The following is a 26,010-nucleotide window of genomic DNA, read 5'->3' on the forward strand; positions in this document are numbered from 1 at the left end:
GGGCCAGGCTGCTGAGCTCCTCAAGCTTGGCTCTCATCTTCAGCACGTACTCCGCGATGCTGGTTTGTTGTGGTGCTCCCTCTCCGGTCCATGCCTCTTTGAGCACATCCAGGGGTCCTCTCACCTGGCGGCCGAAGAGGAGCTCGAACGGGGAGTAGCCAGTTGAAGCTTGGGGGACCTCCCTGTACGCGAACAGGAGGTATGGCAGCCACTGGTCCCAGTCTGCGCCGGTGTCACACACAAACTTCCTCAGCATGGATTTGAGGGTCTGGTTGAAGCGTTCAACCAATCCATCAGTCTGTGGGTGGTACGGTGTGGTTCTAATGGGCCTAATGCCCAGGAGGGAGTAAACCTGTCTCATGAAACGGGAGTTAAAATTGGTTCCCTGGTCTGTTAGGATTTCTCGGGGAATGCCTACTCGTGAGAACAACTGAATGAGACAGTTAGCCACTTGTCTGGACTTAACATTTCTGAGGGGGTACGCTTCGGGATATCGAGTGGCATAGTCGCAAATGACTAAGATGTAACGGTGGCCTGCTCTACTCTTCTCCAAAGGGCCTACAATATCCATGGCAATTCTTGTGAATGGTGTGTCGATTATGGGCATGCTCATGAGTGGTGCTTTTTGTCCTCTGTGTGTTTTGGATCTGAGTTGGCATGTGGGGCAGGACTTGCAGTAATCAATCACCTCTTGATACCACTTGGGCCAGTAAAAGCGCTTAGCAACTCTGTCAAGTGTCTTCTGCTACCCTAAGTGTCCTGACCAGGGGATACTGTGAGCAAGGTGAAGAACTTTGGACCTCAGTGACTCAGGGACTACAATATGCTCTGCTTCCTCAAACACACACATCAGCATACCATCTCTCACAACAAAGCATTCTTTGCCACACACTGTAGCCTTCATGACATCCTCCTCACTCACAACTTTCTCAAAACAAGACTTCAGTGTAGGGTCAGCTTTCTGAAGGTCTTTGAACTCTGCACTGTCGATCACATCGCCATCTAGGGGTGGAAGGGGTAACTGCTCCTGCACTGGAGTACCTAAAAACTTGTCTCTTCTCTTTAGTGACCTAGACTTCTTAGGCTTAGCAACAGGCTCTGTGACTGGAAATGGTAACTCCGCCAACTCAGCTTGAGCTTGTAATCGTGTCGTAACAAAAGCAGTTGCTACGGGTGCAGACTTCTCCAGTAACTCAATCAACACCGGCACATCCTGGCCTAACACAATGGGATAAGGCAGTGAATCCATTATGCCAACATTTAGCAGATACCTCTGGCCATCAATCTCCATGTCTACATTTACTGTCTGGTGCTCAGTTTCATCTCCGTGGATACACCTCACCCTCACTCTGCCAACAGTAGCATAATCTGCAGGGTCAAGACAAGCGCTCCTTACGAATGTCTGGCTACTACCAGTGTCTACAAGGGCCTGCCAAGTCCTACCCCTGATGGTGACGGGAACTAGCGTGTCCGTGGAGCTAGGTGTAGGCGTGGATGTGTGAGATGGTGTGTAACACAAGCTGGCATTGCTAACAGAGAGTAAGGGGCAGTCTGGCTTGATGTGATTGGGTTGATGACAGTTATGGCAAACTATGTTGGGCCTGGGCTTAGACTGTGTGCTGGGCTGGGAATTTGGGTTATGGGAGCTATAGGACCTATTGAACACACGACCGCCGCCCACAGACTTACTGGAAGGCTGACGCGTTGGTTGCCTCGGTGGTGGTTGGCCCCGTCTCGCCGTGGTGTCGTGGGCGCCGAGCTGGTAGGTCCCTCTGTGGCGTCGAGCAGCTACGAAGGCTTCTGCCAGATCCGCGGCATCTTTCGACGTCACCGGGTTGCGCTCCTTGACCCATATCCTCAGCTCCGGGTTCAGCATACGCAGGAACTGCTCCAGTACAATGGCGTCCCCGATTTCAGCTTTAGTCTTCTGCGCCGGGCACATCCACTTGGTGTACAGGTCACTAAGTCGTGCCTGTAGTTCTTTGGCGGTCTCTCCGTCCAATAGCGTCATGGACCGGAACCTGTGTCGGTAGGTGTCGTTATTGATTTCATACTTGGCTAATATGGCCTCTTTGACTTTTGCATAGTCCATGGTATTGTCAATGTCCATTGCGACATATGCCGCACGGGCTTTCCCTGTCAGCAGGGGCACAAGGTAAACAGCCCAACTGTGTCTTGGCCATTGGTTAGCCAAAGCAAGTCTTTCAAAAGTAGTAAGATAATGTTCAATATCTTCATCTTCTTGGTACGGTGTCATCTTGGGACGACTCCAGCCATAAAACTCAGATGGGGTTACGCTCACCGACCTTGGAAGATCTGGCATGGGGGTGACTGAGCGTGTGAATAGCTGGTCCCGCCCTGGTGTGCCGTGAGCTGGCGTAACGGGCTCCAGTGGTTGACCCGTCGCTGACCTTGCTGCATCAGACGCGCCGTGGGCTGGACTTTGTTGCTGCTCCTCCCGTCTTTGGCTGTGATCGTTTGGTACACTGGGCCCTCGTGCGACTGAATCTGGTGACTGGCTCGTGGCTCCCTCTGCTGGACGTTGGTCGAAGAGCTCTCCGCTCACAAGCATCTGGAGTTGCTGGAACTGATGTTGCATTGCTCGCCAATTCTGGTCCTGGCGCTCCTCTCTGGCTTGCTGTGATTGGATGAATGAGCGTAGCGTCTCCTCCAGTCTGGACGTCCGGTCATCTGGGGGTGCAGAATGGGGCCTGGAAGCCATGTTGTCCTCTGTCGCCGTCTGGTGTGTAGTCGACTCTGCTGATCTGCTTCTCACAGCATTTGGTTGCAGGCTGGCCTGCTGTGACATCGTTGGGTGCCACCCTCTTTTGACACTGGAAAAACACCGCTGCCACCACTTGTGAAAGGTAGAGTGTCGAGGGGTCTTGGAATGGCACCAAAAATGCTCCAACAGACAAAAACTGCGTCGACTGAGTTTTTATTTTTCTTCACACCAGGAGTGATATTTACAGACGAGTGTCCAAGCGTCCAAAAAGGTAAGTATTTAAAAAGAAAAATATTTACAAAAAATACATGTACAAAAATAATAACGAAAAGGTCAAAAATGAAAAATATCTCTGAGCAGAGAAAAATGCTTTGGCATAGCATAAGATCAATATTCACAGGTAAGGTAACCTTCACCTACCGACCTCCTCGAGCAAATAAGGAGTCGGACCTTTTACCCAAAAGTTTTCCCGCCCTGGCCACTGGACTAATCCATTAGAAAACATAAGCAGAGGGGGAATCACAAACAGAACTGAAAATAACTAAATAAACTCTATAAAACGGTACCAAACATATAATAACTAAATCAGGCCTTTAACACAAATGATAACAAATGAATGCATAAAGAAATAAAGCAACAAAAAGCAAAAATAAAGATAATTGATTTCGCAGCGCACAGCGCTGCCAATGAGCGAACGCGCCCATGGATATATGCGCACAGAATCATGCCCTCGGTTTCTCTCACCAGACCCGGAAGAGCTGCAACACTGCAGGTAAGTTTAAAAGGCTACAGAAACACTTGGCGAAAGAAAAGGAGTTTAAACAGTAAACAATGCATTCAGGGGGTTATGTGCTTTGCAAACATGATGAAGGGGATTCGTGACAAATAAGCATTTCGCGGTAAACACTGTGTTTGTGTTTGATGTCGCTGTGCGAGGTGTATGGCGTGTGTGACTATGTGGAAGCGCTTAGCGTGTGTAAAATGTTTGTCATGCCGCGGTTATCATGTGTGCACCCATGAGACTGCAAACATTAAAACAACACATCGCAAGATGTTTATAACAATGTCCCAACATAGAAATCAATGTTCAATGCGCGGCGTTTCAGCCGCGGGCTTAGGAGAGGTGAGAGAGGGGAAAGCGCTTTGGCGCCAGTAAAGTTTAAAAGCGTCCGCCTGGACGCGGTGGTGACGCGCCCATAAGCCGCGTCATCACACAAACATTTCTTTCAAACTTTATAGGCCTTCTGATTCTGATCAAAGTTTGTGATCTGGATGTTGAGATTTCAAACACATTTTTAAAATGAATACTTATTTTTGACTGGAATTTTGAATTTTAAATGCTTTGGTAACGTTCTTGTATTTGACATGCAACTATAAACACACCCTGTACCCGTTTTGAACAGGTTGAATTTTGTAATTCATGTTTTTACCGTCACTTTATTTGACATTTTTGACCTTTATACCCTTATTATTCTATCAAATTGATTCAATCAAAATTCCTTGTGCTTGGTTTCTAAAAAGATAATGTATTTAAGTATGTTGCGAGTCTATTTTCAAATTGTAACCTTTCCCCCTGAAAAAAATTATAGGAACACAAAAAACGTGACTGTCTTTCACCCTAAAGCAACTGGAACTACTGTAGTTAAAGTATTTTGTTTATACGACATGTGGATAAAAATAAAAACTCCATTGTGACATTTTAGCAGCCTGGTTCTTAGCCTGGCGATGCCATCCTATACACCACCTAAAGATTTTAGCTCCGCAGTCCGCACCTAGTCTGGCGAAACCCTCCTACAGTCATGGCCAAAAGTATTGGCACCCCTTCAATTCTGTTAGAAAATACTCAATTTCTTCCAGAAAATGATTGCAATCACAAATTCTTTGTTATTAATATCTTCATTTGTTTTTCTTGCAATGAAAAAACACAAAAGAGAATGGAAAAAAAGTCAAATGAATGATCATTTTACACAAAACTCCAAAAATGGTCCGGACAAAAGTATTGACACCTTCAGCCTAATACTTGGTAGCACAACCTTTAGACAAAATATCTGCGAACAGCCACTTGCGGTAACCATCAATGAGCTTCCTACAACACTGCTGGAATTTTAAACCATCCTTGAGGTGATTTGAAGGGTGCTTTCTCCAAACTATCACTGTGAGATCTCTCCACAGGTTTTCTATGGGATTAGGGGGTGGACTCCTACATTATGCTGCAAAATTTGTTGATAGTCTTTAGACTTCATAATTTCATGCACACGGTCAAGCAGTCCAGTGCCAGAGGCAGCAAAGCAACCTCAAAACATCAGGGAACCTCTGCCATGTTTGACTGTACGGACAGTGTTATTTTCTTTGAAGGCCTCATCTTTTTTCCTGCATTCATTTGAATGGACAGGAAAACACTGAGGCCTTCAAAGAAAAGAATACGGTCCGTACAATCAAACATGGCAGAGGTTCCCTGATGTTTTGAGGTTGCTTTGCTGCCTCTGGCACTGGACTGCTTGACCATGTGCATGGAATTATGAAGTCTGAAGATTATCATCAAATTTTGCTACATAATGTAGGAGTCCACCCCCTAATCCCACAGAAAACCTGTGGAGGGGTCTCACAGTGGCAGTTTGGAGAAGGCACCCTTCAAATCTCAAGAAGGATGGTCTAAAATTCCAGCAGAGTGTTGTAAGAAGCTCATTGATGGTTACCGCAAGTGGCTGTTTGCAGATATCATACTAACAAAGCACAATATCGCCCATGCTGCCTGGTTCTCGCCAGACCTCTGTCTGTGTTTAGCTTCGGAGACCCCTGGTGGAGCTAAGCGGAACTACACCACACACATAGGTCTGGAATCATGAGGATCTCTTGAGCCAGAAAATTGTCTGAGCAGTTATTGTTACAATATCAATGGCAGCTCACATTGAGGAGTCACAGGACAGTATATAGACTATATTGACTAAAGAGGTTAACAAAAACGTCAGAAGAAATTTTGCCAAATGCCAAGGACGGCTAAAGCCATGCCTTCTGAAGGCGAAGCCAACGCATGCTCTGCCACACCTAGTAGTGGAGCTCATGAAGCTGTGGGGAATCACACAGGTCGCACGAGAGACAGGCAAGCGTTTCAGCCCCTTCAAAGGGATATTTTTTTAAACCAGAGTCTCAGTGTCTCAGTTTGCACTTCAGGATGGATGCAGAACTGAAAGTCAGTAAAACGTCAGACCCTTCAAACATTCTTTCAAACTTGCTCAGTGCAGTCAAGTTTCTTTCACCCTGTTAATTTATAAAACACTGACAATATATTCTCTCTACTGACATAATTAACGCACAATCATGAATTGAATGAACCTGTTGCTAATTTACAGTTAGGAACAGTAGATATATATTCTTACCACAGTACGTGTAGATCTTCTGACATTCAAAGGTGTCCTTACTGGCCTCTTAAATAAATAGATGAATAAATAGATAAATACATAAAAAAATGAAATTACAAATATAGACTGTGGACAAAAAGGGATGATTGTTCCAAGCAACGGCATAAAAACATAGTTGATCTTGTGTATGGAGTGGGATAATAATATTATTAATTCCTTTGGGATCAATTAAGTATCTCTTAAACCTTTTGTGGGATAAAACCAGAAAAGGTCATCGCTACGCCATGGCCAATCTTACAAGTAGTTTAAAAAAATCATCAAGGATGCAATAGGATATGAAGGTCTCTCAAATTATCCAAATTGATTAACAGCTGATACATGTAGATAAAGTTGTCAGTGTGACTTTCATCTAACCAATGATGGGCGCACTCACCAAAGAAAGACCTTTTCTCTGATTTTGTTCTCTGATGTTGGCTTTTTGCTGAAAACAAAAAGAGGCAACAGTTAACTCATACCCACATTAATAGGCGGACCTCTCCTTTCTGCCCATCTGCCCAACAAACACTAGAAGACACACTGGAAACAATTTACTCCAAATAAAATACCAGTTTTCTTCCATTTAAAATCAGCTAACTAACTGGGGGCATAATTTGTTTACATTGTTTACAAAGTGTGAAATGTCTTAACACACTCCACTAAATATGCCAAAAAGTTAGTATGTGTTGTAAGGGGTCTGATGTTGCATAACTTTTGGGATGAAATTTGAATCATGTTTGGATGTTTCAAACACTATGTAAGAAAACCATGCCCCAATCAGCTGGCCAGGATCTCGGAAAGAGCTGAACAAAAAAAAAGTGTTTTCGGATACTGTCGGGCAATGTCAGGCATACACTGCAATTTTTGGCCTCATTTTCCCTCGATTTGTCAGTCGCACAACTTTTTGGGAATTGGCCCGTTTTCTTGCTTAATCTGAGGTCAATCATGAGTCTTGCTTTGTGTAGTGCATGTAGGGTAACAATAAGGGATTTCACCTCATGACCAGCTTGCGATCTGCAATCGTATGGTCTCAAGAAAATCGAAACCGTTTGAAATTCCAGTCACCCGTCGTGAGTGAATAACATATTTGAAGCAGTGCTACGACTCGATTTGACATACCCATCCACAAAAAGGAACCAAAGCGTGATTCACTCTTGAGGTGTGAGTTTCCCTTCCATGTTTTTGTTGTCATCTGCAGTTCTGCAGCCTGTAGTATCGTACAGTGTGAGCATTCTGCGATTCCCACGTACAGTGGGCTACCGTGTGAGCTGGGGCTGATTGCCCGCGACTGAAAATATTGCAGTGTATGCCTGACCTAAAAGGGAGCAATAAAACGGCATGCTGAGATTGGACAGCATTTCTTTAAGTATCAATACATTTTAAAATCAGTTTTATGACACCAGAATACTGTTAATGTCTAAACGATTCCATGTCCATTTACAAGAATATCCAATTCATGTAAAGGGGTTCTGAAACAAAAAAGACAAGACTTCTTAAAACTTACTGGGCCTACATGACGCTAAATGACACTCACCTGTACGTTTTTTATAAGGACCCACTGACCCTGCCCAACCTGAACACAAAAAAAATCTTATTACATGGCTCGTCTTCATTCTTTAGAGTGCGCCATTTACTCCCCAATGTTTGCTTGTTTGATATCTCCGAATAACTGTTGTGTGAATTCAATATCAATCATTTTAATTCCCCAATGATTAAACTTTCATAAAATCACTATGTTGTTGTCATAATCATGATAAACACTGAATAATTTAAGGGTAGCCATGCAATGAGTGGGATCACGCTAGGCGAAGCAGTCACTGTCGTGGAATAGTTCCCTTCAGAGAGATGAAGACCCCTCCGTTCCACATGGGGATCCTGCATCTCTGTTAGTTGCTATTGCTCACATAATTTCTAATACATTACTGTGGTGTAGTGTTACTCAGTAGCAGTAACACCAATTCAAAGGGAAGGATGACGAATACAAGTACCTTCTTTAAAACCATATTTCTTTTGGGGAGGGCTGAAAAATAAATAATTCAAGATTAAATTACATCAACCCAGAGCCAGGGTTGGAGAGCATCCAAATTATTCTTTTATATTTGGTTAATATAAAAATACACCTGGAAACAATGAGAGAATTAAGAATGAATACTAGAATAAAACTACAAATGTTAATTTAAATAAATGAATGAGAGGACATACCGATGCATTTCCCACAGAGCTTGTCATCCTTCAGAGTAACAAAGGAACGATGACATCTGGCACAATATCTGGAGAACAGAGTTCACACAACACACAGCTGTGGTCAATGGATCGCGTGCAAACACAGACATCAATAGCATGACTAATTACATTTGGGCCATTAATGTTTTACTTTGCCTCCTCTTTTGGAATGTGTGGGATTGATTGATTGATATCCTAGAAACATAAAACATCCTTCTGAGGCTTTTTGACAGTGTTCCATTGTGCACCAGATGCAAACAAACATTTTTTTTTAATATATATATATTTTAGGGGCTGTTATGCCTTTATTTGATAGGACAGTTTGAGATGGTGACAGGAAGGAAGTGGGACAGAGAGACGGGGTGGGATCGGGAAATGACCCCGGCCGGACTCGAACCAGGGTCCCCGTGGTCATGCAAGCCCAAATGTGGGGGGCTTAGCGCGCTGCGCCACAGCGCCCCCGCAAACAAACAATTTAACAATAAATGATTTATGAATCATCATTATTAATGATATATGTAATGTAGTGAGTTATAGCAGATACAATATATATTTTCTTGTACAAAACCAGGAATCCACAAACACAGTTCCAAATACTGTGTGAAACCATTTAAAAATATTGCAAATGCAAACAAGAAACTTGGCAAGGGTGTTGATTGCTCTTGTTGAAACTGCTCACCTCATAGTTGGTTTAAGCGCTGAAGGCTTCTTGGTACGAGGGTTGGCATCTACGACTTTCTGTAGCGGTGGTGGTGAAGGGTACAGTCTAGGCCCCATCTTCACCTCCTTCTCCCCCTCCTCAGGAGCTTGGCCACTGGGTGGCGCTGGCCGGGTTCTGCTCCTGGTACTCAGCATGGGAGTGGGGAGTGTCCTGGGGGAGTTGGCAGGGCTGAGGTCCCAGAGGTGTAGAGAGGGTGACCTGTCGAACGGCTTTGTGGGCGGGGAGACTGGGGCGAGTCGAGGGGGACTGCCGAAGTCACTGGGGGACTTTGGATGTTCTGGGTGTGATCGCGGAGGTGTGGTCACGCAACTTTTAGAGAGGCTTGGGGGTATGCCATGGTAAGACATGGTGGAAGTGTCGGCCGCATTTGGTGGTGTGACATTCCGGGGTCTTCCAGGTTTCCTAGCTGGACGTTTAGATGGTGTGGTGGTTCCTGAGGAAGGCCTGTTGTCTGAGTTACTGATGCTGTTTTTCTACAAAAGCGGGACCAACAAGGCATACCTTTAAGATGCTATGAATGGTTTATTTGCCACATTGCATGATATACCACCAGAGATGGCAAACACATTCATGCTGGAAATACTGACAAGTTTACAGTATATCACGAAAGTGAATACACCCTTACAGTTTTTGCAGATTTTTAAGTATATCTTTTCATAGGAAAGCATTACAGAAATTTCAGTTTGACACAATGATTAGTGACCTTTTAACAACTTATTTAACCGCTTAAATTTCTTGTTCACTCAGAAAAAAACAAAATACAGCCATTAATGTTTGAACATGTACTCACAAAAGTGAGTATACCCCAGATATAAATTCGATAGAGAAGGGGCTGTATTGGCTCTAATCGTCTCGAAATGAAAAGGGATGAAAAGCAGTGTTAATTTTGTCAACCAGGACGATGACGAAAATATTTCGTCAACGCCCCTTTTTCCCGTGACGATGACGAACAAAAATTGCTTGAAGAAAATAAAGATATGACGAAAAAAAAAAAGATTTTCGTCAAGAAGACTAAGACTAGACGAAATGTACAAGCCATGGACGAATGGACATTAAAAAATAGGCCTATATTTTTTAGATAATTTGCAATGGTTAATATGATGGTTTCTTGAACTGAAGATTACGTGCTGGCACCCTGTTTGTCTCTGCAGGCAGAGCCTGGCGCAGCTCAATCAGTAGTAGTTCAGTGCGTCCAGTTCAGTTGAGTTTAGGCACTAAAACGTCCCCCAGAAAGAGAAAAAATAGCCGACGTTGAGACAAGTGTTAATTTTGAAACATGTTCAACAACCCTTTTGTCCATGCCGAAGACTTGTGCGTTTCTGCAGTCATTTTAAGAATAGGCTACTGTAGCCTAGTGGTACCGTGGCGCGCTGGCGCCAATCTTCCTCTGATGCTGTTATTTTAAACCTCCACGAGCTCTCTTCTCCTTTCCGCTTTTGCCTCCTACCCCGACATCCGTTTCTGTTCTTTTTGTAATGTTTGTTATATTGGTTGTCTAGTTTAAGGGATGAGCGCGCTACGTGGGAAAAGTTGCTTAAGCCTAAACAGATGCACCACGGCTACTGTTTTGATAATAAGAATCAATGTTTGGGTGACCGCTAAGGGGTTTAAATTGCGGAGATTTGAAACATGTTCCCGTCAGGGGCAACGCTATAAAAGTAGACTCCATGCGATGCGTCTTACAATAGCGTCTCCCAGACATCCCAAGTTCCAAAAACTCATTTCATGGAGATGCTTATCGACCATCGACATCCCGACGAACAAAACAGCATTAATGTTTAAACATGTGTATGTTCACTTCATGCCCTTTCTATCGTCCAGTCTGCATAGAACAACTGTTACCCCTGGGACTTTTGCAGGGCGTCCTACGAAGCGTGGCGTATCTGTTTGAAGTAGCTTATTCCATGCATGCCGTCTTTAGTCATTATCTTTCTTTGTCTCGCATTGCCAATTGAAAAATAAACGCTAACTTGGATAGTCTAAAATCAGGAATATTGTATCTGATTCGCGGGCACCGGAGAGCCACTATCAATATCAGAGAGACTTCTTGAACTTCAGGGAGACTTGGGATGTCCGGTCTTCCCACTGCCTGTGCTTTGAGTTACGCGGTCAGGTGAAGAACAGCGTGTAGCCTACATGATCAAATTCAAAAGCAAATTATATGCGGCAGCTTCTAATGCACGAGAGAGAGAGAGAGAGAGAGAGAGAGAGAGAGAGAGAGAGAGAGAGAGCAACCTGAAAGTGTGTGTGTGTGTGTGTGTGTGTGTGTGTGTGTGTGTGTGTGTGTGTGTGTGTGTGTGTGTGTGTGTGTGTGTGTGATGCTCTTTTGCTCTATGATGTTGAAGTTACTTTTACAGAGCTATTTTTGGTGTTGGTGGAAAATAGCTGGTAACAACGTGAATATTTGCTGCAATAGGCTATCTAGAAATAATTTGTGAAATAACAATAGCCCTACTAGGTTATTCAGGCTATTTTACGCCACAATGTTGACTATGACTAAAATTTGAAATGTTGACTAAAATGACGAAAATGACGAAAATTTGACTAAGACTAAAATTGATTTTCGTCATTAAGACTAAGACTAAGACTAAATTGGGAAGGCAATGACTAAATATGACTAAGACTAAAATTGATTTTCGTCATTGTGACTAAGACTAAGACAAAATTGAAAAAAGCTGACGAAATTAACACTGATGAAAAGGGAGGTCATCGGTGTGCGTTTCAACCTTTCTTTGCATTGAACTTTTACATTTTGAGTCTGCATCTGGCTTAAATAGATTGGTGTGAGATTTGAATGCAATCCTATGGAGAATATCATGATCTGCTTCAGTAGTCACAGTTTATGTTGACATGCATGTTTCTTTTAGGCGTATTTCAGATTGCCGATGTTGACAGCATTCATGCATCCCCAAACCATGTCAGTCCCACTACCATGCTTGGCTATTGAGGGGATACACTTTTTTTTGTAAAACTCACTTGTTTACCCCCACACATGCTTGACACCATCTAAAGCAAATTTGTTTATCTTGGTCTCGAGAGAGATGAACATACCAAGGGTATGGATCACTGGAACCATGTCGTGTGATCTGAAGAGACCAAGATATACAAATATACTTTAGATGGTGTCAAGCATGTGTGGTGGTAAACAAGTGAGTTTTACAAAAAAAAGTGTATCCTATCAAAAGCCAAGCATGGTAATGGGACTGATACGGTTTGGGGATGCATGGATGCTGTCAACATTGGTAATCTGAAATACACCTAAAAGAAATATGCATGTCAACATGCACTGTGACCACTGAAGCAGATCATGATATTCTCCATAGGATTGCATTCAAATCTCACACCAATCTATTTAAGCCAGATGCAGACTCAAAAAGTTCAATGCAAAGAAAGGTTGAAACGCACACTGATGACCTCCCTTTTCATTTCGTTTCATTTCGAGACGATTCGAGCAAACACAACCCCTTCTCTACTGGATTTTAATCTGGGGTGTACTCACTTTTGTAAGAACATGTTCAAACATTAATGGCTGTATTTTGTTTTTTTCTGAGTGAACAAGAAATGTAAGCGGTTAAATATGTTGTTAAAAGGTCACTAATCATTGTGTCAGTGAAATTTCTGTAATGCTTTCCTATGAAAAGGTATACTCACAAATCTGCAAAAACTGTGAGGGTGTATTCACTTTCGTGATATACTGTAACAACAATGCAGCCAGCATTTTCCCACATTGTGCCTGCTCTCTCTCATCTTTTAGTGAGACTTTAAACAATTTTAGATGCTCTTTAGACACTCTGTGAATTTCAAAATTATTCATTAATTTTTATGCCAAATTTGAGGACAGCAAGGTAAATGCTTATACATGCTTTGGTTATTAACAATATCGCACAATGTTTCGTTCCCAAAGACCAGGAAACATTGTGTGGTGATATGTACCGCAAACCAATTTGAGCATATCAATTGGTTGAGATAAGGCGTGGGAATCAGCACTGGAATTGTTCTCAATTGGTCTGAAGATGTTTTGTGCATGTGTGAGCAATAATGAAATAATCATGTTAGGGCGGAAAGGGGCAGAATTAATTTGTGGTGCTTGGTTTCATTCTGTGGTGCTGTACTACAAACTGGTCTAGTTTAGAGCTTGAAAGTGACGTCACTTCCCACGATTTCATGGGACCTCAACAGCGTTTTTAGCCGAAAATCATAGCCATGTAATCCAATGGCGGTATTAAAATGATATTTCGATCCCCTACAAGTTGTGCCACGAGCTCCACATATGTTGTTTCTGATATTTTTGTTTAATTTTTCGTACGAACCCCTAAACTTTTTAGAAGGGTGTGTTTCTTCACATTGTTCATGCAGATGGCCTCGGGACAAAATATTGATCTGCAAATAATCTATATCTAGCCTCTTAAACAGCATATTTGTAGCCCAGCGTATATAATGGCTGCAATCAGAAGATATTTACTCGCTATGATGTTGTTAGATGGTCAGCTACGGTCCCATGAAATGCGGAACTAGGGGGCGGGACTTTCGTGCTCTATGTATGGGGCACCTAAGTCACGCCCTCTACTTCCTGGTTCATCGGACAGAGGGAGTCAAAAAATGATTACTGGGCTTGAAATGAATGCTTTTTCGACAACAATCCAAGCCTTGGACATCCACCTATGCACCACAAATCCACCACGACTCTACTCATTCACTTCCATTCAATTTTTTGCAACTTACTGCCCCATGAACCAGGAAGTAGAGGGCGTGACTTAGGTGCCCCATAGGAAGCACTGTCATACCAAGATACAGTATTCAGGTTCTTTTCGATAAAGAGCAACCTATATGTGGTCCCAAAGAATGTTGTGTTGAAAACATGCTGGTGAAATTTAGTAAGATATCAGGGAGGGAAAAGATTAGAGAAAAAGATAGTTACCTACCACTAATGATGGCCTGTCGAAGAACACCCCTTTTTTAAATTGAAAGCAGCTTAGGTCAGTATCGGGGAGGAATTTGGCAAGTTCAACTTTACTCCTCACTTTAAAGCCATCTGGACTAAAACGCCAAAAGAGGAAACAATTAAATTAGCAGTTAGTTTAGGCATCAATCAGCAGTTCATTATCTTTAACACCGTAACCCTACCTCATATAGTATGTCTCTTTTCTTGTCCCTCCATTACAAATGTACTGTCTTTGCTTCCAGCCGTTCCCTAAAATGGGCCAATCAGTCCAAAGTGCATCTGACTCTGTACGCCTCCTCTTATATCTCAGCTTCTTTCTGCCAACAGGCCTGTAGGGGATTAGCAGCAGACATAAGCGTTAAGTATCTGTGAGCTGAGCTGTATCGTATACTACTGGTACTAATATGAGCATTTTTGTTGAGACGAACACCGAACAAATGTGGCAGTACATCATCTAACACTTTTAATTGGATGGACTGATGAATGGACTGGTCATTGTTGTTGGAGTAGCTCTAAGGACAGTTCAAAGATCAGCTCAATTAAGGCTGCCTAATTATATTGCCAACAAGCAAGTGCACCTCTAAAACGTGGCAAAAGTGAGGTGAAAATGTTTCTGTCCACAAATTGCAGTTGACACAGTTTACACAAAAAGCACCCAGTGGAGCCCGTTTCAAATGATCCAAGAAGTTCTCTCGTTCACAAAAAAGGTTTTAAAGAGCAAACACATACAGGCCATTCTGTTGAGTCCTCTTCAAAACATGGCTTTTGCTCTGCCAACCTATGTGGAACCCCTGGTCATCATGGTTCTCCTCCTCCTCCTCCTCCAAGACATCCAGGGGTTCCTGCCAGTCTGCTGAAGAGGGGTCGTGGGTTTGATGAACTCCCAGACCAAGAGGAGTATCCTCCTGTTTGGAGAGAGTACCTTCTGTCTCTGTCCTCTGACCAGACTGGGGACTGCTCATCTGAGCCACAAATGTCTCAGGCTCTTTTCACTTTCAGAACCTTGTTGCTCCAGTTGCCTTGGCAATTAGAAACCTCACATCATACTTGGACCAGCCTGCTCAGTAGGCATCTTGCATATTTCCTGCAGATTGGAACAAGCTAAGTGTCCTGCTCTTTCTTGTCAATATCAACCATTTGCTGAAATCAATAGGTTATCTATGCTCTTTTTGTATTTAAATCCATTCAAGATCGCAAACATATTCTAAGTCACTGAAAATTATATAAATGGGATGAACTTGGGATGAGAAGCGTCTCTGAATGTGACTGACAAATGTCTCCAAACTCAAACTGAATGTTCAGAACTGTTGAGGAAAAGCAAACATTGATTGACAAGTGAGAAATAGGAATTGATTAGTGAGAACATTTCAAAACATATGAGGATTATGGTCTGTAAAGTGTACAGGAAACCCAGGTGATGATTATGATGATTTTATTTAATAATTAATGTATGGCCTACATGGCCTGTACAAGGATGGTATAAGAACCACTTAAATCACACACATCTTACCATTACAGTGTCAGCATCAGACAGTACACATTACAATGTGGAGTGGAATTAACTGACCTTTTTTCACCCTATAAAAGAGGATGAAGATGATGTTATCAGACTGCAGATTAGGTAAGATTATTATTAAACCTAACCTGACTCTCACCACATGAATGGGTTCCGCCTTGCTCCACAAACATCCATCTGGAGTTACGCCATAGGCGTAGGTCTCCGAAAAAATTATTTTATTTTTAAAAATTGCCCATGATTAGGGAAACACTTGTCTGACATTTTTTAATGAGGTGCTATTTCAGCTACACACAGAATCGAAAATACTGTTCAATTATAGACTCAAAATCCCAGACTCAATATCGATGAGTGAGTCCATGAGCGGCCATTGTTGCTGAAACAACCATCACGTTTTCCCTTCGCCACTACATTTAAAATGGTAACTAATTAAATTGTAACTACAACAAATACATTTTTTGTTGCCACTGGAAACCATAAGCTTACCTCATCACTGATGTCTCTGATATGTGGGGTCCCCCAGGGCTCTATTCTTGGACCACTATTATTCAATCTGTAGCTGTATGCTGCTACTCTGACAAATGATCAAGAATAACTCAATAAATTACCATAGCTATGCAGATGATACCTAAGTTATATCCACTTACCTGCCCCCCATTGACCACGCCCCTCTTAAATCACTATCATTGCATTGACCAAATTGAGAATTGGATGTCTCACAACTTTTTCCACCTGAACACAGATAAAACTGCATTTGGGAAAAGGGAGGAGAGACTAAAGATGTCCTTGAAACTAAGGGGCTGAGAGCAAGGGATATAGTTAACAAGTCCGACAGCAGATGTGTCCGTCTATGCCAGTGGTTCTCGACCCCCCACCCTGGCCTCATAGAAAAAAAAATAGGCCTACCAGTGCCCTAAACCCAATTTAGGGGGAAAGTGTACAGAGGAGCATAGACCTATACAGCAGTATTTGGATGTAATTTTAAAGGATTGGATCAAGCACAAATTAAGTGGATCAGGCCAAGAGCAGAGGGAGCAAAAATTCAAGCATCATTTTTTTAAAAGCTTGGTGTCAAAAGATGTTCAATGTTGAAATTATACTGTCATTTTTTGTTTTGCTAGTTATTTTCAGGAAGCAAATATTTACAAAAATAAATCTGTAAAAATATAATAAAGCATCAAAATGCTTTAACCATGCGAGATCAACTAAAGATAGGACTCAGACAACACAAGGGGTCAGCACCATAAGGGGGATAATCATGCATAGACTACACAAGACAAAATAAACACAACATAGACCCTCGTGCATAAGTGGGACATTAAGTTATACCTTAATTCCAAAACAATTTGCCCACGTCAGATTTAAAACAAAACTTTGCCGAACAACTAGGGGTGGGCGATATGGGCAAAAAAACTTCTGTCGATAATTTTTAGAATTTTCACGATAACGATAATTTGACGATAATTTCCAAAAACACTTGCAAAAACAATTAGGGCCTATTTCGGGGGGGGGGGGGGGGGGGGGGGGGGGGGGGGGGGGGGGGGGGGGTGGGGAGGGGGGGGGGGAGGGGGGGGGGGGAGGTAATCAATGTGTACCGTAATATGGGAATGTCTACATCACAAAGCATGGCAGTATACCAAAGCTACACATTTATGCTGTCTATGATTTGTGCATGATTCCAGACTAATTTCAATTCTGCACTGGAGGTAGAAGTGCTGCATTTGTGTTTTAACTAGGGAGGGACAGAGAGTTGGGAAAAATGCTGTGCTGAAGAGCTTTCACTTTTTGAATTTAATAATATGCATATGCTGGACTGTAAAGTAATACTTCATCACTTGTCATGAAAACATATCCATGTAAATAAAAAATAGTTTTATGATGTATTGCTAATGATTCTGTTAGAGGACAGCCATTTTTGACTGGAAACAGTGCATTTGTAGATAGGAAGCAGAACCTAACTATGGCAGCTGCAAATTGCATGTGTTGGATTTCACACATTGTAATTTAACTCACTGCGCGAGTCTAATTTAACATTAACTTACTTGTCCACCTAAGCAGTTATGATATCTATACATACAGGTGGGTGTTTGAGTAGTGAGTAACAGCCACTCTAGTTGTAGAGAACAACATTGCTTAGCTTAGTTCGCTAACTAGCATGCTAACGCGATTTGTCAGACCAGAGACAAAGCTAAGTTATTTCTCTTCCTAACTATTTGGCTTTCCATAATCACAGACAGTTGCTGATTAAAGCACATAGTTCCAAAACGCCCTCAGCATCATGCAATTGCTGGTTTAATGGTTGAATTCCTCATGTAAATCCACCATTTGGATGACAGCAACTCTCCTCCACTGCCCAGCAGCAGCAGCGCTGCACGAGTGACACGAGATCTCTCTCTCTCTCCGTCTGACAAAACGCTGCAGCCCGCCCCCCCCAGCACTGTCTGCTCATTGGTTCACAGACTTATTCTCCAGTTCACAACAACATTACTATTGGCTCAAAGGCTTGGCTGTCGTCGCTGTCTGGAGGAATCCTGTCACAGCGCTTTGTTGAGTTTAGCGACTACATAAAAATATCTCGATATTGCAAAATTACTCATCGTCAAAACAACATTCACGATAATTTCGCAGACGATATATATCGCCCACCCTTACGAACAACACAATAGTAATTATTAAACAGACAACAGTTTGTCAATAATAGTCTCCGTCTACCCCTTGATGTTTTGGCCCCTTGCGCTGGACCGTTTGTAGGCGGAACGAAAATATACCAGTCTTTGTTCCTAGCCAGCACTATTTGTCACTCGAGGGGTCCCTCGTCAACATGCAGCGGTGATAAACGCAAAACAGTGGTGATAAACGCTTATTACTGTCTCTATATGCACTTAGAAAAGCAGTGGTGACTTTCTAAACACAATAAAGTCACATTTCAGTTGTTAATTATCATTTCAATGCCATTTTCAATGATTGGGAAACCACCAGGCCAAAACTCAACTCAAGTCTGCCACTCTGTGTGGACACAAGAGGGAATCACAATTCAGAAACGTGTGACGGTCCTCCCGGACCAACGGACGGCGGCCAAAGCCTCTTATAGAGATGCATGGGACACATTTAAAAACCTTGGTGCCCTTATAGACAACTTTAATAGTCACATGAAATCCATTAGTAAGTCTGAATTTAACCACATTTCTAAACTTCATGTCAAAAGGCCTCATGTCAAAACATGATCTGGAGCAGCTAATACATGCTTACATTTCTAGTAGGGTTGATTACTGCAATAGCCTTTTTACAGGCCTCCCAAAAAAGATCATCAAACAGCTAAACCTAATCAGTCCCTCCAGGAATTTGCGATGTTGCGATTTGCAACTTAAATTTTGCAACGCTTACACACGATATTGCAACTTTTACATCGCGATTTCTCCGCAACATTGGGCATTTTCTTTTTGGACAAAGTTTAGTTGCGTGGTTTAATGCAGCTCTAAAATAGACAAAAAAACATCGGACCGTGGCACCCTCTCACTCCTTAGGCTAATCCAAAATGCTGCGGCAGCAAGGGTTCTTACGAAAAAGTTTGACCACATAAAGTAAGCGTCAGTCCCTGCATACTTGGTGTGCGCAAATGGTGCCACGCCCCCCCCCCTCAAAAATTAACGACGCAGGGCAGTCATGCACAAGACATTTTTTCTGACTCGTGCACAACCAGCAACATGAACAGGGAAGTAGGCAGAAAGAGCAGGAGATGGAAGGCGGTGGTGGGTCAGGTAGTAAAGGAGCCATTCTGCAACCAGAAGGTTGCAGGTTTGAGTCCTGCTCTGCCTGACCCCATTGATGTGTCCTTGAGCAAGATACTTAACCCTAAGTTGCTCCTGGTGGCAGGGTGGTACCCTGCATGGCAGCCACTGCCACCGGAGTGTGAATGAGACCGTGAATGAGTGAATGTGAGGCGTACAATGTAAAGTACTTTGAGTGCTTGAAGGAGTGGAAAGGCGCTATATAAATGCAGTCCATTTACGATATGACTACAGTTGCCTAGTTTAGAGTAGAGTAGCCTAGATACAGCTGCTTTACTACAGAAGGGACCCTGCATCATGTTGAGGACAATATAATGTGTTGAACAGGCCAGGAATTTTGCGAGGGCCATGAGGGCCATGGCCCTCGTGCCCTCCGCCCACTTTGGCCTTGTGCCCTTGAAATAAATATCTGCTATAAGGCCACAGTGGCCTTGATGCCCTCTTTGACTAAGTTTTGTGGTTTAGCATTAAGCCGGACACATAATTGATTAAAATGCATTCAAATGCATGAAATTGCATCTAAGAAACGCATATTTCTTGGGGGAGGACCCAAGAAGTTACTTTTAATTTATAAAAGTTATTTTATCCTCTCCTTTAAAGGGACACTCCACCCATTTGCTAGGGATGGGATATCGGTATCGGTGTATCGGTATCGGGTTCAGATAACATATTTCAAAGATCGGATCGGAATTTTCCTAAAATATCGGAATTTTCCTGATACAGACATTCGGTCAGGTGCAATGTTAATTTGAAATCATAACACTTGCATATTAGTTTTCAGGATGAGATCGTTACTTTTTTACTTGTTATTTTTTGCTTATTAATTGGTTTCCTGTTCCTCTGACTCCCTTTTCTGACCAAATAGTCTGCTTGGGCCTACCTCAAGTTGAAACCCATGCATATATGTGATTTTGGTATTGGATCGGAGTAGTGAATAGAGGTGCTCCGATTGCTCGGCTGCCGATCATGACCGGCCGATAATGGCCAAAAATAGCCTGATCGGTGATCGGAAAAACATGCCGATCAAAAAAACGATCGAGAGATATTAAATTCCTCACGCAACCATTTGCCTTTACACCAGGCGCTGCATGTAGGCGCTGGCTCTGCACAACTGCACCAAAAGAAGGCATCTTTGCTTGTCTATAACTTTTCGCCATTCCCCCCTTCATTTCCACCATTCATAACCATATCTGCATCAACAATGATCTGATTTTCCGATCCATGCGCCGTTTATCTGACAATGTAATTTGCGATTGAGTACTCGGCAGTGCCTGTGTTGCCTCGGTCAGCACGCGACAACTTCACGTTGTCAGCACAAACATGTCAATTATTGTTTTCAAAGTTGTAATTGGCAGTCAGTCGATTAGTTTGATAGTCGCTGAAACACCAAACGGCAACAGATGTGGTTAAAACTTGAGAGAGAGATTCAGAACGGTAGTAGAGCACTGCAACTGTGGACGGTGACAGAGAGGGGAGGGGCTCTCCTCACGAGGCCGCTCATTTAAAGCGACAGGTTGTTTTTTTCTCGTATGTGGAAGACTATTTGATGTAATGTTTCAGTTTCAATTCAATCTTAAATAGTTTAGTTATTCTATGCAATAACGTATACATTGATTAATACTGTAGACTGTATTACCAACACTAGTCTGAAAGATAATAATAATAATAATAATAATAATAATAAAAATAAAAATAATAATAATAATAATAATAATAATAATAATAGACATGTGCAAATTAAGATTGATTGGTTTATGGGCAGAAATGGTATTCAATAAGGATAATTAATAGGCTATTAAAAAAATAGGAAATCATTTTTGTGATCGGCAATGATCGGTAATCGGCAGATAAAGATTTTTGGTGATCGGTATCGGTGATCGGGCCAAAAAATGGTGATCGGAGCACCTCTAGTAGTGAAAGTGAAAAGTGAAAGCCCATTGGGAAACTCCAACTCCCATTGTCATTGTGACACAGCACTCCACAGCACACAAGTGAACACTGCACACTGCACACAACGAAATTGCATTTATGCCTCACCCGTGCAAGGGGGCAGCCCTCAGTGGCGCCCCATGGGGAGCAGTGCGGTGGGACGGTACCATGCTCAGGGTACCTCAGTCATGGAGGAGGATGGGGGAGAGCACTGGTTGATTACTCCCCCCACCAACCTGGCGGGTCGGGAGTCGAACCGGCAACCTCTGGGATGCAAGTCTGACGCCCTAACCGCTCACCCATGACTGTAGTATCGGTATCGGCAGATATCCAAATTTAGATATCGGGATCGGATCGGAAGTGAAAAAATGTGTATCGGTGCATCCCTACCATTTGCATTAGACTTTCCATTGCTAGACACCCAGTCATACTTTTGCATGGTTGTGCAACACTCTCTCGATTCCCGAGACAAGATAAATCTGTATCTTAACTAAGGCTGTAACGATATTGCATCGAACCGAGGTATCGCGGTACGCAGACCCACGAACCCCTATCGCGAAACTGCCTCGCAGAATCGCGATGCGCCCTTTAAAAGTTGGTACCAAAGTTCTTCCCTAACAAAATCTGTTACCCCTCAGTCTAGAAAACAGCAGCATAAAGGCAAATGTTTGCATATGCGCTTAAAAAAGACAAGTAGAAAAGGGGCGCACATGTGCGAGTAACACTTCCATTCATCCCTCTCTTATAAAATGTTCCGTCCAACCAGCACGTGCATTGTTATTATCAATTGCCTGAGCAACCTCCGCGAGACGAAACACTTGGAAACGTCGGAAGGTAAAGCACAGAAATGAACAACAGACCCAAGAAGGCTTTATCAAACGTGTGAAGGTGTTAAGATTCATGCATGCGCCGATGCTGTTGAGTGGAGATAGACGTTGAGCAGAGAGAGAGAAAGAGAGCGAGAGAGCGAGATGCTCCGCCTGCCCAAATTCATAAACCACGCGACGCTCCATCAGGGAAGTGTCTGAAGTCGGGCGAACGTTGAGGTCGATGTGGATATTAATAGGCAGCGTTATTCTTCCCCGCATTGACCGCCTGCCTAGCGAAAACATGCTCCATTTCAGCCTGCATCCATTCCCGCTCTTGACAAAATGTCAAATCACAAAACCAAACAAAGGACAACGTGCCTGTTGCATAGTGAGAACATAGGCTAACTGAGTTTCGAGTTTTGTTTGTATAAGCGTGCGCGCGCTGCTGCACGATCAAAAAAGTTTAAAAAATATTAAACATCAAAATTAAGTGTTGCATTTTTGTAAGTAACTTTACACAACATGTTTCCTGACGAAATATGACCAGTGTTGTTTCAGTTAATGTTTGGATATTAATTGGATAATGTTTGATAATGTGAGACAGTTGTTAGACTAATAGGCTACCTACTGGAACCCTGACCCTTCTCTCTCCGTCTCTGTCTCCCTCACACACGGTCAGCATCTCAGCATCATATGATCTAAGCCTATTAATAGGAAGCCTACTTTTCCTTGATGAACTAATATCCCTTATTGTGCTTTGATGTCAACACCTGGGGAACAGGTTGCAGTGGTATATCTGCAGCATCATTTAGGTAGGCCTACACCTACAAAATGAATGTAGGCAGGTAGGCCTAAATGCAAAAAGAAATCATATACATAGCCTATATAGGCCTATAATTTATTTTCTTCTTTTTTTCCTTTAAAAATAAAATAAAATCGTGGGGCATATCGAACCGTGGGTCATATATCGTGATACAAACCGTATCGTGGGTTGGGTGTATCGTTACAGCCTTAATCTTAACACTTCCTCCTACAATGATGTAACAATCGTCATTTTGCATCATTGTAGGAGGAAGTGTAAGAGAGGTGGATTTCTGTTGAGACTACAAGCCTTTTCCCCACCCTTTAAACCCCGCCCATAGGGGGTTGGACCTAATGCGCTAAGAGACCTATCACAGATCGGCGTGCCAGTGTTTTTGAAATCACGGGCATTGAGGCTCCAGCAAGTCACTAGCCCCATACGACTTCTGTTGCTGTCGACCAACATTGACGAAGCACGTGAGCGAGAACTTGTCACGATGTGGGTGTTATTAAATACAGCGCATTTAAAGTCGGCCACAAATATGAACGAGACGATGAGCTGGCACTGGTTTGCTCTACTAACACACCACGTGTGAGGAGTGGGGGGACAGGCAGTGAGGAGGAGCTGAAGTGGGGACCTGCGCAAACTTGTGTAGAGGTGTGAGACAAGACTCATATACACACGTGAGTGAGTTGTTGACCAACCAGTTCATGGGCGCGTGACCTCAGAGGCAGTCCGCAGACAAGCGTTGAAGGGGATAAGCAACTGCAGAGGTTGCAAGATCTGACAGCAGTCGCATTCATCTCGCGATAGTTTGACACCATGTGACATGTCACCTCGTCAACGCAACATCACAGAAATTTTGAAGTTTGACAGGAAATCTAACCGTCCTGCAGCATTTTCATCCAGGGTGCATTGCTGTCTAAATGCGCATGCATGCGTTGACAATAAGTCGATCGCGCCTAGTGGCAGAGCTGCCTGGGTGTGGCCTGTGGAACTTGAGCATCGCAATGCATTATGGGGATTGTTGTCACAAATCCACAAGCACTAAAAAGTCATTTTCTGCGTTTTCTCGGCCAAGAAGCCACCAAATTAGAAATTTATGCTACTGCTCTACTACATATATGACCCACTTTCAATACATATTCATGTCTCCACCGGTGGAATGCCCCTCTAAATTGTGTTCAGTGTTAGCAATTGTTTACCTTGTTCAGTCAGGTATGTTGTGTTTGGCACTCTATTTGTAAAACTCTGCAGTCAGAACAATGCTCTCACATGGCCTTGTAATGATCTGCCGATATTGGCTATGGCTACACAAATCTATTTTATAGTGATAAGTCATATGTTCAGTAGGCCAACAGCACGTTGTGTTTGCCAATCTATTTTTAGAACTAGGCTATAGAACGGTAGCCTGATTATCATCGACTTTCAAATCTCTTCGAGACTTGGTCTGACCGAGAGTCTAACAAATAACATTTCCCAAACTGCATGGTTGACCCGCCTCCCTTCGTTTGCTACTGGTTGTTTGCTTACCGACAAAGTGGGAGGAGTTCCCGAGTTTTCCGAAGCTCAGAAACGATGGGTATTTCTCAAAGCCTAGAGTGCTTGCCTTGGTAGTCCCACAGCCTTGAAGTCACACTCGCAAGACAAGGTTCAAAGCCTCACAAGCATCTCAAACGATTATGAATGGAACATGCTTGGAATCGTCAATCCAGTTTTGAAGAACAGCGCCCCCTGTATGTTCAAAATCTATCACAAGGAAGCTGGAGGTCGGGGTCAAAGCAAGTCTGGCAACAACATGTGCTAGGCTGTTAGCAGAGACCATTTTAAGATGAGATGAAGCACTTAACAAAGCATCCATAGAAATGAACAGGGGCGATTCATAATGCCAATATGGCGTGTGGCTGCACATCTCCCGCCTTTCCGGCAACAAGCCAACTGCCTGCTGAGCTGCGGCGTCATTGATCCATTGATCCAATCATCTTGCATCGACGCACACGCAAATGTAAGCTTTTACGACTGCTCAAACCTAATCAGTCTGCCTTCGCCATCTCTGCTGCTGCTCAGTGGAGTCTACACCACTTGATCCTACAGGCCGCAAAGCAAAACTTATTGTCGTGAAGTGCTGCGTACATAATGTGCAGTAAAAAACATTGCTGTACGAAAAACAATGTTGAACAGTGTTATGTTCATATGGTCAAAAATCTTAAATAGCAATCTGGTTTCATTGTGATTCAAACCATAAGATTTGTGTAAGCTTATCACTCTCGCTCAGTTGTCCCACAGCCAGTAAGCTTTATTGATTCTGAGATGCCCTGATCTTTCTAATCTGAAATGGCTGGGCCGAGGCATCGCCAATATGGACGCCAAGTGGGAGGACTTTATACACAGCGCCTTTGCATTGAAAAACACACTAAAGACACATTCCACCAAGTCTGATTTGGATCTGTGAAAAAGCACGTGAGTCACGACGGCCTGATTGCATAGGCTACACATGACCGAGCATCGCCGACCTCTTCAAACATATCATGAAGGATAAGCAAAAGATCGAGTGAAGGGAGACTACATTGCTAGTGCATGTGGAACGATTAGAACGTAGACGGGAGAAGCTAGATGATGTTCAGACATGCTCAGTCAGCCGTTAGATAGTGTTGTTACAGCAGTTTCTAGCGACCGAACGGTCAACATTGTTTTCAGAGCGCAGTCGACGAAGTGGGGCTGTGTATTTAATTGAAACGGCCATTGAATGTCTCTTCAATGCATTCTCGTCCTGGGTAGAAATATTTGGAGAAAAGTGTTGCATTGTTAGGCTACTTAGTATATGCAATCAGCAAAACGTGGCATAGGCGTAGCGCGGCTCGGTGGTCCCATTGAACTCTGCAATATGGCCTCGGCCTAACCATTCCAACCCCAATGCCGATCCGAAATTTCTCGTAAGCAAGAACGACCATTTCATTTAAAGGTTAATGGTGCGGACAGCCGCTAAGCACAGAGTGTTTCCTATGTGGAAAAAAAACAAGTTATTGAAAGACTGTGAATAGCCAAGTTTTAATTAACTTCGCGAGACGGTGTAGCCTATTGATGGGAGGAACGTTTTGCCCACTGTAGAACTAAACGGCAGCGGGAAAAGAAATACCGTAACTTGACCATCTGGTTTTGA

At 43.1% G+C, this 26,010-nt stretch overlaps 1 protein-coding gene across 2 annotated transcripts in view; it reads right to left on the minus strand.

Annotated features, from left to right (window-relative positions):
- LOC134457017 (neurofilament heavy polypeptide-like) overlaps window positions 1-26,010 on the minus strand; it is a 36,251-nt gene that overhangs the window by 9,815 nt on the left and 426 nt on the right. Inside the window, exons 2-11 of one of the 2 annotated variants that reach the window (XM_063208738.1) lie at window positions 15,517-15,584; window positions 14,736-15,310; window positions 14,189-14,335; window positions 13,987-14,101; window positions 9,023-9,537; window positions 8,323-8,390; window positions 8,109-8,140; window positions 7,655-7,693; window positions 6,518-6,565; window positions 6,103-6,150 (exon numbers count right to left, since the gene is read on the minus strand). In XM_063208738.1, the coding sequence (XP_063064808.1) occupies window positions 6,103-6,150; window positions 6,518-6,565; window positions 7,655-7,693; window positions 8,109-8,140; window positions 8,323-8,390; window positions 9,023-9,537; window positions 13,987-14,101; window positions 14,189-14,335; window positions 14,736-14,968 (1,245 nt within the window). In that variant the 5' untranslated portion in view covers window positions 14,969-15,310; window positions 15,517-15,584. Of the gene's footprint in view, window positions 1-6,102; window positions 6,151-6,517; window positions 6,566-7,654; window positions 7,694-8,108; window positions 8,141-8,322; window positions 8,391-9,022; window positions 9,538-13,986; window positions 14,102-14,188; window positions 15,311-15,516; window positions 15,585-26,010 lie in introns of both variants that reach the window. The other variant, XM_063208739.1, reaches the window with a different exon arrangement.

Source organism: Engraulis encrasicolus, chromosome 10 (assembly GCF_034702125.1).
Source record: "Engraulis encrasicolus isolate BLACKSEA-1 chromosome 10, IST_EnEncr_1.0, whole genome shotgun sequence".
NCBI classification, from domain to species: domain Eukaryota; kingdom Metazoa; phylum Chordata; class Actinopteri; order Clupeiformes; family Engraulidae; genus Engraulis; species Engraulis encrasicolus.